At 36.3% G+C, this 18360-nt stretch overlaps 1 protein-coding gene across 1 annotated transcript; it reads right to left on the minus strand.

Moving 5' to 3' along the window:
* Nucleotides 1-3233: 3233 nt before the first annotated feature.
* LOC134661755 (ankyrin repeat domain-containing protein 13C) lies at nt 3234-5186 on the minus strand. The gene has a single exon (XM_063517938.1). The coding sequence runs from the start codon at nt 4881-4883 to the stop codon at nt 3552-3554; it is 1332 nt and encodes a 443-aa protein (XP_063374008.1). The 5' UTR covers nt 4884-5186; the 3' UTR covers nt 3234-3551.
* Nucleotides 5187-18360: the final 13174 nt, after the last annotated feature.

Genomic DNA, 18360 nt, shown 5'->3' on the forward strand with positions numbered 1-18360 from the left:
ACCCGCTGTATATTGAAAAGGCGATTCCAGCCAGTATGACTTTCGCCAGGTCGTGATCATTATCAGCTATCACAAAAACTCGATAAAATGATAAAGGCTATCTACACTTTTTTTGCTGAAAAATAATCAGTCACTATGACTAAGTACATGTTATCGTTACTGCACTTTTAATATATGTAATAATAACTATCCAAAAATCAAATGTACATACCTATATTAGGTACTTTTTTTAAAGTCTCAGAAACTCAGCAGCCACAAAAACATGCATTTCATTATTGCAATTAATTGTAGTTGTCACTACGCAACCTATCTATAAGACATCGGTTACACGAAAATTTATTGACTTATGTCGCTCGATTATGCAAGAGCGATAGAGAGACAGATTTCCAGTCCCAAATAAGCTAAAAAATGTTCAATAATCGCTACGGTCGTGAATTTAATTTAGAATTTTAGCCTAGCGAGAGATTCAAAATGCACGATTCAAATGGATTTAAAATTTGGTTTAAAGTTGCACATACTTACAACTTTTCACCTCTGCGCCCCTAGCACATCATTGGCGCGACAGTATCTCGCGGCGAGATAGACTACCCGTCTTTTTCTAACTATATTAATAAAAGTGGGAGGGGAAGTCTATCTCGCCGCGAGATACTGTTGCGCCAATCAGCACATGATTGGGGACAAAATGTTATTAGAAGTAAAAAAATACAAGAGGAATTCTATAAATACATATAATATAAATAACATTTAGGTATAGATTACACACTATGACATGATAAGCTTCATGAGACAAAGTAAATTTGCATCACCATAAGGGCGGCGCGTGCATGGGCTATAGGGGGCAGCACAGGAGCCGTCAGATTTTTGTCGCGAGGCGTAAATGTAGAGTTTATGCTTCCGATGTAGCCCACAAGATAGCAGAACCTACTATGCACAAGAAAACGTACGAGAACGGTAGATGGTAGCACTTGCTTTGGCAATGTACATGTTTATGTTTCGGATTCAGGCCACCAGATGGCAGAGCCTCCAACGCGCACGGTTCCTAGCAGCTGATTTGAAATAAGTGTACACAGCTCACTTTTAAAAGCTTGTTATACAGGGTACTGCCTGTAACACGAGCAAATAATTAAAACATATATGTATTATACTTCTCAAACCATAAAGCTTTACCAAAACAACTTTTAAAAATTATGAACCCTTTACAAAATCCTTTCCTCTTTTTCATACAAAATAAATATTGTCTTCAATGTACGCTGACATCAGTGTGTTTGATGTTGCTTGTCACGCTTTAAACATAACAAACATAGATGGTCAAAATTTGCAATACATTGCGTCTTAGAATAAACTTTAAAGTGTAATAAAAATCAAAACATAAGTTATTTTTAAAAGTTGCTGAAGAAATGTTGGTCAGTTAGAGAAGTATTCGCTAGGTGCAATACTGGTGCTGCCCTCATTTTGGCAGACTTTCTACGTTAAATCTTATGGAGTAAAATTAGTTCAAGCGGCTGCCGCTAGTACTAATGTCAGACATTCCATAAGATTACCTGTGTTTGTGACGATCAGCGCCACTTCCCCCTCCACCGACTGCGCACCTTGCCAATAGCCTACTGTTTAATTTATTGCTCCTGCTACAGGAAACACCCTGTATAATTAACAAACGTGCTTCTGACGATGCCGATGATGTATGAAGTAAATGGTAGTCAATATAAATTGTACAAATTATGCATAGGCCATGGCTATTTGAGGTAATAAATAACAAAGGAACCAAATTTACATTTCTTAAGTTATTAATTGCCTACATCTTAATATACTAACCCAAGGCAAGGCAAGCAATAACAAATTTTGTCCTTCCATGAGAGAGGAGTCCTTATCCTTCATGTGCAATAAGATAAGGACCATTCTATCAAAATTTATGTTGGAGTTTTAGAATTTTAGAAAGCCATTTAAGTATTCAGCAGTATAGTCTGTCCGCTATTCTAAGAACAAGTCATCATTGCAGACGATGTCTGCATTGCTGTTTAGACAACGGGTTTGGTGAGTGTGGAGGCCGATGCGTGAGCAGCACGACCTTCCACATTTTTGTCAGAATAAGTACGCCATAGTAAATGTATGACAAACTTGATCTTAGAAATCGGACAGGCTATACCTACATAACAAAAATAATCTGTAAGATTCAGGTGTTTACCTCTATTACATAAAAAGTAAGTTACATATGTATTAAGCTCTATAAAGGTACAAATGTATAGAAAACGTATAAGAAACCCAAGTTTCTTTTAAATAAATAATTTTAAAAAAGCAACACAAACAATAACATAATAAAAACCCAAAAGTACTTGTGAATCTACCTGTAGTGACCAATTATTTTATCTTTACACTAATTGTTATCATAATCTATATTTTTCTAAATTTGAATCTACAAATACAATAATTAGTTGGTATATAGGTAATCCCCTTAAACGTAAAGTTCAGTCTAATTAAGACTAACGAGGTTTTGGAATAAGGCTGTTTCTTTATTATCTATCTGTTACTTCATTCCCCTAATAATTCCATTACATCCGCATTTTTTTTAATTACCTCTACTTTTTAAACAAACACTACATTCAAATACACATTCCTAGTGAAGTTGTGTACAATACAAAAGTACAGTAGAAGTAGTAAAAATATGGTTCTTAGGTAGTTTCATGTGAGATAGTTCGGGTTTCAACCTAGTACCAAAGGTGAGATTTAAGGTGAGGTGGCCAATTGATGGTATACTGCCACATGATTAGATTTTTTAATGACCGTATCATGTACCAATTAGTAATACAGTGAAATCTCAGTAATCTGGTACTTTGATGGTCCGGGTCACCCAATAACCGGCACTTAAACAGGGGTACCTTTCATATATACAGCATAGTATAGCTTGCAGCTATAGTGCCAAATTAGCGAGATTGTACTGTAAAGTTCTGAACTGCAAAATACGAGTATATTGGTAAATGGCTGGCTACATTACAACGAGTTTATAAAAATACAACAAATCAGCCTTGTTCTTCTTCACCCTAAAATACTAATACCTAACTAGACAGAATACCGTAGAGACCTCTTCATGGCATACCTAGCAAGAAATACTATAATGGTTGCATTAATCTTTCCCTTTATTAACATAGCTACTTGATTACATCCATATATTTAAGTAACTGAGTGCTCCCATATTTTTATTTACTTCACTGTATGCATACCAAACAAAATAAAAAGAATATGGTGTAAGTAATGCACACAAGGTGGGACTACACATGAATGTAGGTGACTTGCAACATTTTGTATGAGGACAGTGAACATTTTGAGGTTCACCTTGGACTCCCAGTTTTTAAAAACAGTTACTCCACGAAGAGAACACAGTGGCTAGAATATGAGCTACCTAGGCTAAACAACATTGGGAATTCTATAGTGATGAGCCCTTGCGCAGAAGCCTTGCAGCATGAGTTTCTTACCATTCTCAAGACATGCCCATGTTTTCCCTCTCGCCGCCAAACAGGCTTTTCGCTAACTTCAAACAATGTTAAAATATCAAAGCGTCATAAATCAGGAAACCTCATGGGGTCTTCTATGTAATCATCTGGTATAATGAACATATCGTTTGGTATGTCATTTTGAAACTCAAATTTTTGAAAAGTTATTTTTGCAGTAACTGTAGGTAAAATCGGTATATCAATTTTAACCGGGAATCCATTAGGCAACTTCATCGCGACAAACTGACGCAACTTTGCAAAATGTTTAAATGGTGCAATTACTTCTAATACATTCAGTAACATGTCAACACTTAGAGGAAATTCATCACTCATAGCAATGGTAGCTCTAAAGTTTCTGGACGACTCTTTATAAACTAGTTCTCTCCCCAGACTGGGGTACTGGCCTGCAGGTGCAGCGATGTAGGTTTCCCAGTCCACTCCACTCTCTGGCGGTGGGTTTAATGATGCTCGCCTTGTTGGTTCTCCATTAGTATCTAAATTCTGTGTATTACCTTTAGTTAGACTCTCAATTATAGCTTTATTCTTTTGCAGATCATCTGTGGATAAGTGTTCGCGTCTTTTACGTGATTCTAGGACAAGGCCAGAAATAGTATAAATGTCACTTCTATAAAGTCCGGCTACAGTCTCCTTTCGGTCTTCACGAAATATCCAGCCTGACTGAGCTCTTAAAAACGCTATACCTTTAGTAGACATTTGAGCTGCCAAAATATCACTTGACATCAGTATGTCTACTTCATCTTCTATTTCATTCTCTGTCTCCTCATAGCGCACTCTCTGGTACACCTTGGCTTTGTTGTCCAGTACGGTAAGTGATTCACTAGGTTGCTTTTCTCCTTGAAATATAAATGATATGTCTCCTCTCTCCCATTTCATATCTGTGAAATCGACTAATGTTGTGTCTAATCTAATTCCTGAACCAGATTTATAAATTTTACAAACATCAGATGGTAGAATTCTAGAGACGAGAGGGACCCATGAATGAAAATCCCACTTTAGTTCCATGTAGAAATCTTGTATTTGGGCTAGAGCCCTAATGAGGTCAGGTCTTCTGCGTTCCATTTGTTCGCGAGCCTGCTGCTTGAGCTTGCGTACGAGAGAGGATATGGTCTGGCGGTCCCCATAACTGATGGCCTCGGCGAGCGGCGACCAGCCCGCGAGGTTCTTGAGCTTGACGGGTGCGCCGTGCGCCAGCAACAGCTGCACACACTCGCGACGCCCCAGCATCACCGCCAGGTGTAGCGCCGAGTTGCCATGCTTGTCTTTGCGTGCCACGTCCTCCAGCCGCAGCAAAGATGACAGCTTTCGCACGTCCCCCCTGAACACGCACTCGTGCAAAGGAAACGCCTCATCCTCCTCGCTACACTTTGAATTAGACATTTCGGTCACCACACCTAAATCATCACTCCTATAAAAGTATTCATCGTAATGAGGCGCTATTGCGAGTAATTTTACACTATGATTAGATTAGATTAGTTTTAGCGGAAAATACACCAAGTACGAAAATCATAATCGTTTTCAGTTGATACAGGCAAATTACATTACAAACGACTGAAACCCAAACCAAAAGCTCAGCAGCTGTCAGTGAAACTGTCAGTTATTCACATTAATTTAGAAGCACTGTTCAATTTTGTTGATTCTTAAACTAAAACGTTTAAACTTTTCGTTATGAAAATGCCGTCAGCAGTACTAAAAGTACGGTCGAGGAAACATGACAAATGTCAATCGTACCCATGTCGTACGTCGTACCCAAAGAGTAAAGTAAGTATGTAGTCGTACGAGTCGTACCGAACCAATTTTTATAAAAAAAGCGGCCAAGTGCGAGTCGGACTCGCCCATGAAGGGTTCCGTATTTAGGCGATTTATGACGTATAAAAAAAAACTACTTACTAGATCTCGTTCAAACCAATTTTCGGTGGAAGTTTACATGGTAATGTACATCATATATTTTTTTTAGTTTTATCATTCTCTTATTTTAGAAGTTACAGGGGGGGGGACACACATTTTACCACTTTGGAAGTGTCTCTCGCGCAAACTATTCAGTTTAGAAAAAAATGATATTAGAAACCTCAATATCATTTTTGAAGACCTATCCATAGATACCCCACACGTATGGGTTTGATGAAAAAAATTTTTTTGAGTTTCAGTTCGAAGTATGGGGAACCCCAAAAATTTATTGTTTTTTTTCTATTTTTGTGTGAAAATCTTAATGCGGTTCACAGAATACATCTACTTACCAAGTTTGAAGAGTATAGTTCTTATAGTTTCGGAGAAAAGTGGCTGTGACATACGGACGGACAGACAGACGGACAGACGGACAGACGGACAGACGGACAGACGGACAGACGGACAGACAGACAGACATGACGAATCTATAAGGGTTCCGTTTTTTGCCATTTGGCTACGGAACCCTAAAAAGTTGCCATATAAAAAGTTTTAAATAAATCTCAGGGTCAACTTTCATTAGCCAGACTCTACTTGACAATAGATGTAGCACCGCCGACCGGAAAGTCTTATGCTGTTGAGATAAAACATTCCGGTCGGTGCTATAGCTGGTCAACCAAATCTTGTCAGTAAAAAAAGGCGCGAAATTCAAGTTTTCTATGGGACGATATCCCTTCGCGCCTACATTTTTCAAATTTGCCGCCTTTTTCTACTGTTAAGATCTGGTTGACCATATATACATTTATCCTCGTAAGTCCTGTGTTTTTCCAACAGCAGTAGTCATATCTGCCGGCTGTACTATACCAAGTACAAACCAAGAATAGTGCTTCAGACCGAAACAAAAAGATGCCAATTTTAGAGATTTTTGAAGTGGGGTTGTAACGGTTTGCTATAAAACCTCGTTTGCGCTCGGCGCTTTGTGCTAGCCGGTTGCAAAAAAACATTACATTTTAAAATTTCCTTCAGGAATCTTGTGAATCTGTCACATGAAAATAGATTCATTGATTGCTCACATATTTTCGCTAATAATCTTCGATATTTAATGTAAAATAATACTAACCTTGATTTAATATAGATCGCAAACTGCCGTTAGTTTTTATTATGCTGTGTACATTTCCCCGGATCGGGTAAGTGTTGTGAATCTCTAATCTAAGTTTCTTATGGGAATAATGTTACGTTGTATTCTTTTATACTGTTAACTAATCTGTTCTTTCCTGACTGCTTCATCCGTGAACACTAAAGAAATGCTAAAAGGTTAACTTTCCTGATATTTCTTTCCTTGCGGGCCGGATGACGCAGTCACCGTTGTGTGCATATTCTAATAAGACCAATATTGCTAGGGATCAAGTCTGGGGTTGACTCTGAAAACCCACTAGCCTGCACTACCCCGGGTTGCGCTATGCGCATGCTCCACAATCTGGATGGTTTCCATTCCGAGCTGAGGATCCTGGACCACAGTGCGGAGCCTTCTTAGAATACTCTGGACCTGCGACTGCGATGCTTGCTTTGTTCAGCGGAGCCATCTACAACTGCCCGCCTGCGAAGTACTATTATTAAATTATACAACGGGACTTAATCGCGTATCTAAGTTTTAAGATTTACCTCCGACGTTTCGAGGACGGCGTTGTCCCCGTGGTCTCGGAGAAGACTGGCTTAAGTTGACATCAGCATCGTCTAACCGCGCGAGTTTTTCGAACTACCCGCACTTGGTCTTGTTTATCAGTGTTATGCGAAGTACTAGTCCCAGGAAAGTGCCTCCTATTAAAGACTTGTTTCATTATTTCCTTCTTGCCGGCTCAGTTATAAGGACTCACGGCCCTAGCTAACTTATTGTAATTTTAAATACCTAATATTAATATTAATTAACTTTTCTAAATTAAACTTTTCATTTCCTTCCTACCTCTTTCCAACTTTCATTTCCTTCCTACCTCTATCCAACTTTCATTTCCTTCCTACCTCTTTCCAACCCTAACTGCGACGCTAAACATCACAGGGTCTTATTTTCAGTATTTTTTATGGTATGTTTATTATGTATAGCACCTCTTTAAGAAGGAAATTATTGAAAATATTTTGTACTTGTGTGAGTACATTGGGTTTTTACATAGTATAATAAAAAAAAGTTAAAGGATTTATTTAATATTAAAATTAAATCATATATTTTCTCTAAACATCACTAAAGTAAAAAAATTACTTTATTACAACATAACTAGTTTTCTTCTTATAAAAGCGGCCAAGTGCGAGTCGGACTCGCCCATGAAGGGTTCCGTATTTAGGCGATTTATGACGTATAAAAAAAAACTACTTACTAGATCTCGTTCAAACCAATTTTCGGTGGAAGTTTGCATGGTAATGTACATCATATATTTTTTTTAGTTTTATCATTCTCTTATTTTAGAAGTTACAGGGGGGGGGGGGGGGGACACACATTTTACCACTTTGGAAGTGTCTCTCGCGCAAACTATTCAGTTTAGAAAAAAATTATATTAGAAACCTCAATATCATTTTTGAAGACCTATCCATAGATACCCCACACGTATGGGTTTGATGAAAAAAAATTTTTTGAGTTTCAGTTCGAAGTATGGGGAACCCCAAAAATTTATTGTTTTTTTTTCTATTTTTGTGTGAAAATCTTAATGCGGTTCACAGAATACATCTACTTACCAAGTTTCAACAGTATAGTTCTTATAGTTTCGGAGAAAAGTGGCTGTGACATACGGACGGACAGACAGACGGACAGACGGACAGACAGACAGACATGACGAATCTATAAGGGTTCCGTTTTTTGCCATTTGGCTACGGAACCCTAAAAAGGTGAATTAAAAAACCTCTTTTCTTTATTTTAATACCATACTACATCTACGAAGGTTGGATTTGGGTGTTCAAAATCTGAACTAGATCTCCAGACCTACCCCTTGCACTTTGCCCACGTCGCGCCCTTGTGCACTTGTGCTTCTACCACGGCTACGCCTACCTCATTGACCACGAGCACTTTGAAATCGATGACTAGATACACGTCCGCGTACTACAACTTCTATTTCTCCATCTTCATATTCCGAAAACGAAGAAAAGTCCCTATTTGACTCTTGGTCGGGTTCAGATATAAACATATCTTCATTATCCGAGTCCTTGAAGTCCTAGTTATTGAGAAGTTGTGATATTTGCTTTTCATCAAACGCTAGAATAAGAAAAAAAATATTTGTAAGTTAGACCGAACGTACTACCGTAAGTACAAAATATTTTGCCCAATCACGACCCTCCTTAAATATACAGGTTTTTTTGAAATATTGTTTATTTTACAATATTTATAATTTAAATATACTAATACATTCGTATGACAACAGAAAAAACAAGTAATTACTTGAATATAAACTGATTATCTTACCTCGTGCTGGCCAGCGACGACTGTGTGGCCATCTTGCGAAAAAGTGACACTGACACTGACAGTTGACTTTACCTGTCTAACATGGCGAAATTGACCATAGAATATAGAATGAGAATGACCGTGTCAATGTTGCCGTTGTAAAAAAACTACCCGGTAAATGGGGAATTAAAAATTTGTACTTGAGTAAGTACATTAGGCAGTTACGCCATCTATGTAGTTAAAATGTCAGGTCTGAAGTGCTATCCTTAATTTGTACTTGTACAAGTACGCGGGGACTTACGAGGTTATATATACGTTATATGCGTAGTGTCCGCACGTCCTGATTTGATCGGACAATTTAATCAGATTGGCGAAATATTGTCTTCGTCTGGACAGGCCTTAACATAACTCCATCTGTTTTAGCCTTGTTTTAGCAACAGCTTATTGAATGAGTGACAGAGATAGAGTTAGAGACAAGATGGAGACAAGGCTAATTTGGCAGAGATTTTGATATACTTGGTCAACTAGATCTTGACAGTAGAAAAAGGCGGCAAATTTAAAAAAAGGTAGGCGCGAAGCGATATAGTCCTATAGAAAATTTGAATTTCGCGCCTTTTTTTACTGACTAGATTTGGTTGACCAAGTATAGTATTGATAGAATGTCATAAATTCATATAGCCAGTTTAAACTCTCGCGCGAGCCACGAGACGAGCCGCGAGCCGCGCCACGAGGCGCGAGTCCACCGTTTACACTCGCGTTCGGCTTGTCATTCGGTTATAAACCTTATGCCGTGCCGTTAGTGTTTAAATTATATTAGCTCGACGATTTTGCGAGCAACGAGACGAGCCGTGAGCCCACCGCTTACACTCTCGTCTCCTGGCTCGGCTCATCATATATATATATATATATATATTATACTACTCTTTGCTCGCGGCTCGTCTCGTGGCTCGCGCGAGAGTCTAAATCGACTAATAGAAGTTTCAAGCAAGACCGCTCTATGCATGTATAGAGCGGCGTCCCGTTCCCACATAGAAGGTAGGATCCTATAGAAATAGTATACGCGTGCCTCCGTGAGGGACAAAACATAGGCAATGCGACACTATGATTGGTCGAATTTATTTGTTGCCCACCATAATCCAAACTAATTTATGGTGGGGAATAAAAAAAATGTGGCGCGAAATTCAAATTTTCTATGGGACGATATCCCTTCGCGCCTACAGTTTTAAATTTGCCACCTTTTTCTACTGTCAAGATCTAGTTGACCAAGTATATCAAAATCTCTGCCAAATTAGCCTTGATATACTTGGTCAACTAGATCTTAACAGTAGAAAAAGGCGGCAAATTTAAAAAATGTAGGCGCGAAGGGATATCGTCCCATAGAAAACTTGAATTTCGCGCCTTTTTTTACTGACAAGATTTGGTTGACCAGCTATATATACCATAAGAGTGCTCACTCCATACATCAGTTCAGACTATTAATTTCAGTGTCTACATCTAGCATCGAGTGCGGAAACTATCAGTGCTGCTAGAGTCTGGCTAATGAAAGTGGAGCCTGAGATAACGCGGGAATTTCAATAAAAACCGCACCTGGCAATAAAATTACTATGAAATTAAATGACAGCTTGAAACTGACAGCTTATTTGATAGGAAAAAAAGTTGCCATATAAAAAGTTTTAAATAAATCTCAGGGTCAACTTTCATTAGCCAGGCTCTACTTGACAATAGATGTAGCACCGACCGGAAAGTCTTATGCTGTTGAGATAAAACATTCCGGTCGGTGCTATAGCTGGTCAACCAAATCTTGTCAGTAAAAAAAGGCGCGAAATTCAAATTTTCTATGGGACGATATCCGTTCGCGCCTACATTTTTCAAACTTACCGCCTTTTTCTACTGTCAAGATCTAGTTGACCAAGTATACATCTATTGTCAAGTAGCAGTACTGATATAGCTGGTCAACCAAATCTTGTCAGTAAAAAAAGGCGCGAAATTCAAATTTTCTATGGGACGATATCCCCTCGCGCCTACAGTTTTCAAATTTGCCGCCTTTTTCTACTGTCAAGATTTATTTAATACTACCATCTATGGTTGACCATCTATATATATAACAGTCTTTTTGGTACATAGATGGTAGTATTTCTATTTTGGTACTAAAACTGATGTACTCTATCTATTTTTTTCTCTATGCCTTTACAGAAAAAGTCATAGGAAAAAGTACTTGAAGAATTATACAAGATGGCGTTGACAGTGTTGTTTTGGTAAAAAAAAAACATTAACATGACAGATGCGCATACCGTACTCCGTACTCGAACTGAAACGCCTTTTTTCCTGTTTGTTGGAATACGACGTCTAAAAACTGTCGCGCATCGTATCAATAACATTGTTTGTGATTTTTTCTATAATATTATGGACTAAAATATCACAGGTGTTAGTGCTTGTAAAAATTAAAGATATTCGTGCTCCATTTCGACCGTATTATAGTTTGTTAAACAGTTTTATTTACTGAATTTATATTTATTTATATGTAACTTAAGTATCGGTGTGTTTGTGATAGTTAACGTGCCGAAGTAAATAATCATCGTATCCATATTTACGTAGTTTTTAGATATTTTAGACGTGTGCATTTCCTTTGTTTATATTTTTATTTTAAACTCCTGTTCTGCCGTCATTACCTTTAAACATTATAAAGATTTAGCTTGAAGAGATAAGAGATACTTATTGCTAGCGATAATACCTGCAGATTTACAGTTATCTAGTTCTGATTGTTGATGCAAATATCAATACAAATGTAAAACTTAAGTAAATATGTTGTCTTATTTATACTTTTAGCTGTGTTTGTATAGCTTAATAAATTTAATCAATTTCTTTTCTGAACTAGGAATGATAAACATTTTAGTGGGTAGTCTTGTGTTATTCAGAACTTATAAATGACTTAATTTCGGTATAAGTGTATTGGCTGTGAGACATACAAACAGAAGATTCCTGGACTCCTTCAGCTTTCTTAGAGACGACACGATGTAAGTGTTAAATAATTATTATGTTAACTATATTTTATGCATGCTCAATATGCAAATACATTTTGGTAGTTGGATATAAATTAGTTTATGCATTTTTACTTACCGGGAGTGAAGATTTTTGGTTTCCATTTCATTGTTAGACATATGTAGAACATCAACAAAGACTTTTTGGATTATAATTATATGGCTGCTTCTATGAAAGCTCTGCAGAGCCTGAGTGAGCCCTGCAAGCTCTGGCTCCAAAGCCAGCAAGGTATCAACAAATTCACACCAATAATATCTATGAGTCCCTTATGTTCTCTAATTCTATGTACAACTACTACTACTGAAAGCAAGTTATGCATTGCATCATTGAAAACAATTATTTCTTGTGTCTGGTAAGCACTGATCTGTAGGTCTTTAGGTCATTTAGCAAATCTATTAACTTAGCACCTAAAAAAAAATATGCAGGAGTGCTTAGCTCTATAATAGTATGGCTAATATGCCTGACTGACTGAGTCAAAATTTTAAGGCTTAATTTGAATTAGATGTTATTTTCTAGTAGAATAACCATAATAGCTAATATTTTGTTTCTTGATGGTGAAGGATTAAATTATTAATATGTTACATGTTTTCTATTTGATCATTAACATCCTGTTTGCATTGAGATTATTCAAAGGACATAGATATGAATAGATAAGATAAATTTCTGATTCAGTTAGTTGGTGACCTGTTTATTTTATTAGACTGTCTTAAAGTATTGTGAACACAAACACTACTCTTAAAAGGCATAAAAACTACTCTTGAAACTTGTTTTTACTAAAACCCCCTCATTTAAATAGGGTAGTTTTAATGAGTCAGCTGTTGATAACTCCATAAGTTGTGAGTGGGGTATGTACTTATGTAGTACATTTTTTGCCTTACCTGGTTATTAAAAACCTTTATTATAACATGATCATTTATATTATTTTGGTTTTATAAGTAATAGGTACAATTTTTTTTAAATAATAAACTCGGTCCAGTGCGAGTCGGACTCGCGTTCCAAGGGTTCCGTACATTACTCAATTTTTAATAATGTATTTTTTATGTGGAACCTCGGAATAATAAACCAACAGGAACCGCCATTAACAGGCGTTCCCCTCTGCCAAAAGTCGGCGGCCGCCGGTCAAGGAGGTTATATAAAACTAGTTGCCATACGTCATACGCCATTCAGCAAACGTCAGTCTAAGCGGAATGTTAGGAGCAGAAAATGCCGAATTGTAGCGTTTTCTCCTGTAAAAACCGATCGGAAACATCTAGCGTACTTAAAGAACACGTTTCTTTTCATATGTAAGTACTATTACATGTAAATATGATCAAATAGTGCACTAATTTAGCAAAAAAAAATAAAAAACATTGTCAATCTGAAAGTGATACCACTTCATGGTACTAGATCTAATTTAGGGTAATATTTAAAGAAGACTTTCTAAATATTCATTAGGTATACCTAACTTCTAATTTGCGTTGCTTATTATTATATAATTTATATAACACATTATTTTTCTATAACACCTTATTTTTATATCAACATAATCCATTCAATGAAATAAATAGTATAAATCATAAATAACGTGATATTACCGATATAGGGGCATTGTGATAGTTTCCGTCCATGCTCTAGTCTCTAGTTTTCGTCCACATGACAGATTAGCAAATAACATATTTGATATTTAATTTGCTACTTGCCAAATACATTTTTTATGTAGATAGATATATTGTCTCGACATTAAGGATTGCATTAAGTCCAAATTTGTGTAGCAATGTAGATTTATATTCAATTTCGTCAAGTGGACGAGAATTAGAGCTGGACGAAAACTAACGCACCTACCCTACTACTGTTTGAAAATTCATTTTTCTCTTAGTTTCTATCGTATATTATTTATTTGACATGTCCAATATTTGTATTGTATTTTATTTATTTAAAGGTATTTACTGCCGTCATTTTCCATAAATAGGCACTTTTAATTTATTACTCTGGTATCACTCTACCATAGTTAGTGATGGGACACCATAAAAACCAATATCGATAAAATCTATATGAACATTTGAAATATGTATATGATTTATTTTTTAGATTTCCAAAAGATGCTATAAATTTTAAACATAAGTAGTTTTCAGCTTATCAAGCCATCGAAAACCTAAAAATATTGCAATATCAGTCAAGTTTTAAAGATCTAAGAACTGCATAAGTAAGTTTGTATTTCCATATAAATATATGCTATTACAAAATTACTGTTGCAGTTCCTACAAATAGTAGGTAAAGTAAAGGTATACTACGATGTATGTAGATGTGAGTATGAATAAAGATGTGTTTAGTTATGATATGTATATACATAGTATGGGTATGAGTACCCGAAAAGAAGGACTGCCTACAAAAAGAGATGAGATCCCATCAAAAACATTACATGTAAAAAGGTTAAAGTCTCGCAACGCTTCTACTACAAAAAAGTTTTGACATGTAATGCTAATGTGAAACCAAGTCGTTTATTTTAATCAGTGCCAGGGGGTGTTAAAACCGTATCAATAAGATATATTTAATTTGTAATACATATAATGACTTGGCAATCGCACATAATGCTTTACTCGTACCGTACTCGTAAATATGTGTAATGCCTATGGTAATGCTCAAAGTGCGATTAGCGCTAGCGTTATGTCCAATTAGAATTATTTTTCAATAGGTGACGATGATCCTTATGTCAGCCGTGCGATGGCCAAGTCATTATACGTATTACAAATTAAAGATATCTTATTGATGCGGTTTTAATACCCCCTGGCACTGATTAAAATAACCGACTTGGTTTCACATTAGAATTACATCTCAAAACTTTTTTGTAGTAGAAGCGTTGCGAGACTTGCACCTTTTTACATGTAATGTTTTTGATGGTTATAATTGACTAAAGCAGACAGTTAAAATTCAGTCAATAAAATATCGACAATATTATCGACAAGTCCCTCGCACTTCTACGTTTACTTAGAACTGACATCATCTCGTTCACGGACAGGGTTGTCTGTGTTTGTTCTTGTATTTGTGTGAATATAGTTTATGCTAGTGTTTGATAATTTTGTCGTGTGCGTGTGTAGCGACGCATGCAAAAAATGCATTAGTGTTTACATTATTTGTGTGCGTTCTTCGCCCCCCGCGCCGAAAACGGCAGAATTTTTCACATAGAAATTAGTGCGTGTCACCACTCCATATTGGATTATTACTCCGAGTGTGGAACGTGAATGAAGTGTCTTTAAGAAACACGTAGGGGTCGGATAAAAACTAAGTAATTAAGTCCGAATGGTCGGACAGACAGACGCACGAGTGATCCTATAAGGGTTCCGTTTTTTCCTTCTGAGGTACGGAACCCTAAGAAGACACATCAAGACTGTATACGCTTTATCTACTGCAAAAAAAAACGAAGTACCTATAGTGATAAAAGCCTGATATAGTGATAAAAGCCTGAGCTACTTGAAAAAAAAACCGTACCAATAGGGCGTTCCGATCAATCGTATTCGAGAAATACGAAATAGATGCAATAGACCAATAGTTGCATTTACCCTGGATGACCTTAACTAAAAATATCTTAATTATTTTTAATATGTCAGTTTTTTATTAATATGCGCCACTTCATCTAACTCAAACTTGATAAAGATACTCTCCTTGAAACTACTAGATGATTTATATTTGAACAAAAATTATCTGTTTGCGTGCTAAATATCGTTCAAATTGACAACACACTGGGTGTTGCATGAAGGTACCTATAAGAAATCAAATCATCACATGGTTTTCAAACATTCATCCACGCATTAAGCATTCGCGATCATGATATATGTAGGACAACTGTTTATGATAATGTGACATGACAAGTAAAGTAACACAGTCATGAATCATTGCTTCTAAAAACATTTTTGTACAAACCTACTGGCCATGATTGACATCGTTGTTAATGTATTAAACCGATACTGTTTACAGTCTGGACGGATTTAGCGTTATCAACGAACTTAGGGTTATCGCTAATGGTTATCTCAATATTTTCTCTTAATTGTTGTTTTTAAATACATTTCAGTTTTATTTACATTGAGTAGTGATAAATAACGTATTAAAATTATGAATTAAATAGCTCAAAAGAGAATTAATCAACAAAGAATGAAGATATCTACTCATCAACATCTACTTTGTCAAAATCGTTTCAAGCGTCGTAGGTAGGTATTTGGCCCGGGAGAATGACAGGTCGTGAGTGACCTGACTACCATGTGGCCATTTACTTATGGTTTACTGTACTTATTATTACCATTTAATTAATATGTATATTATTACAATATTGACTATTTGTCTTTCAAAAAAAATCCCTACTGTACTGTTTATTCTTACTGTATCAATACAGTCATACCATACCTATTCAGGAGTCCTGAAAGATTCTAATGTGTGCAGCCTCCAGTTTTAGTGGATGCAGGCGCATGTTAAGAGTGTGAAGATGGAATGACGGTTCATTTCCGAACTTCCGACACTTCCCGGACGGCACGGCATCGGCAGCTCGTAACTGGAGCTCGATCGAATGAACAACTTAAACCTGTAATATGGAGATGGAGGGTGCAACAAACGTACTATTATTACTATCTAACTAAAATACATTCAATCAAAATTGGTCACTTTATGTACATACATACATTCTTAAAGTGGCCATTTTACTTTGCCTTTTTAATTTGATTATAAACACAAGGAATTATGTTATTGGATTGTTTTACTTTTACTATCTTCATTAAAAATAAAACTGATACTTCCTTCGCGAGCCGTAAAAATACTAGTATTCTCAGGTAAGCCGGTTCATAACGTGATTTTTAGGGTTCCGTAGCCAAATGGCAAAAAACGGAACCCTTATAGATTCGTCATGTCTGTCTGTCCGTCTGTCCGTCTGTCCGTCTGTCCGTCTGTCTGTCCGTCCGTATGTCACAGCCACTTTTCTCCGAAACTATAAGAACTATACTGTTGAAACTTGGTAAGTATAGGCGGGTCAGCACAGTTCATAATGTATGAGAGCTCTACATGAATTCTCACACTAGAGATTTTTTGAGATGTGATAACCTATGTTGCAAATACTATATTTAAAAAAAAATCTCCACAAAATATGTCACATGGTTTTAATAAATCCAAATTATTATTAAAATAGAAAAAATATATCAAAACATGAATCCGACACTCGAGATTTTTTAATATGCAGTTCTCAAACATATACTCATTATGTATTTATATTTTCTCCCAGCTTGACACCAAAACCAGCTCCCAATAATTTTCTTTATTAAAAATATTTTTTTATATAAAAATAACAACTATGTGTACATAACAATTACATGTTAATTAAGCTCTGTATATTTACTATATCCTACAAAAAAATCTCTCACGTAAATTAATCCATTTAATTACTATTAACCATTTTTGTTTTGAAAATGTTTTCGTTGCTTCGAGAAAATGGACAGTGGGTTTGTTTTTCACTTTCTCAAATCTCTTTCTCATGTTAGTGTAACAACAAAAAATCTCCCACGTATATGTAATATTGTATGGAATAAAACCATTATTAAATCATCCAAGCTATTTAAATTACCCTAAATGGCGGGTACTGATTCACTGTAGAGAACGTTTTATCGACTTCCATATCTCCGTCTCACTTCAATGTTCGCGGCAGACGATTGTTCCGCTTCAACAGCCGAGAGTTCGCGATCCGGTCGACCGTTAATTCTCCCATGACTATCTTACCCAGTTTCATCGGTATGCGTTGCGCGCTTACTTAACACACCTCAGGCCAAGCTCCTATAAAACGCGCAATGCATGCATGCATTGCGGTATCTCCTATACGTCACATATGTCAGCTATGAGGCTATGACATGGCTATGACAGACTGTGGCAGTTAGTTCCAAACAAGGCCCCAACGTTCTCGGTTCTCAGTACAAAATTTATCTGTCAAGCCGTAGCCATTTTGGTGGTGGGCAAGCTGTGTATGTGTGCGTTAAAATGTGTATGTGTGAGTTTATTGCACGTTTCTAGGGATGTAGATTTGTCGATTTTAATCATGTTATATATCGATACTCTCTACACAGCGGAACGTAATAGCGATTAATTGAAGCTTCGATATCTTCACTAAAAATAAACAACCGGAAATGCTAATGGATAATGAATACTTTATAAATTTTATAATATAATAATAAACTCTATTATTGCAAAAAACATATTTTATTTGGTTTTAATGTAACATTTATATATGTGGCGTTCCATGCCTCCTTTAGACAATAATTCAAATAATTATAACGGGGTCATAATTAAGAGCAACTTATAAGTAAAGAACTTCTAAATTAATGTTATAATAGTTATCTGTTCATTTTAGATAGTTTAGATCCTTTCAAGTAAAATTTAAATTGTAAAAAGGCCGTATAGTTTATCGATATGACTTTATCGTCGTGGCCACATGCCTCTGGTTCCTCACTGTAAATCGTACATAAAATGTGTCTGTGTGTGTGAGGCTACGGTGACAGGTGGCTTACG

Source organism: Cydia amplana, chromosome Z (genome assembly GCF_948474715.1).
Source record: "Cydia amplana chromosome Z, ilCydAmpl1.1, whole genome shotgun sequence".
In the NCBI taxonomy this organism is placed as follows: Eukaryota; Metazoa; Arthropoda; class Insecta; order Lepidoptera; family Tortricidae; genus Cydia; species Cydia amplana.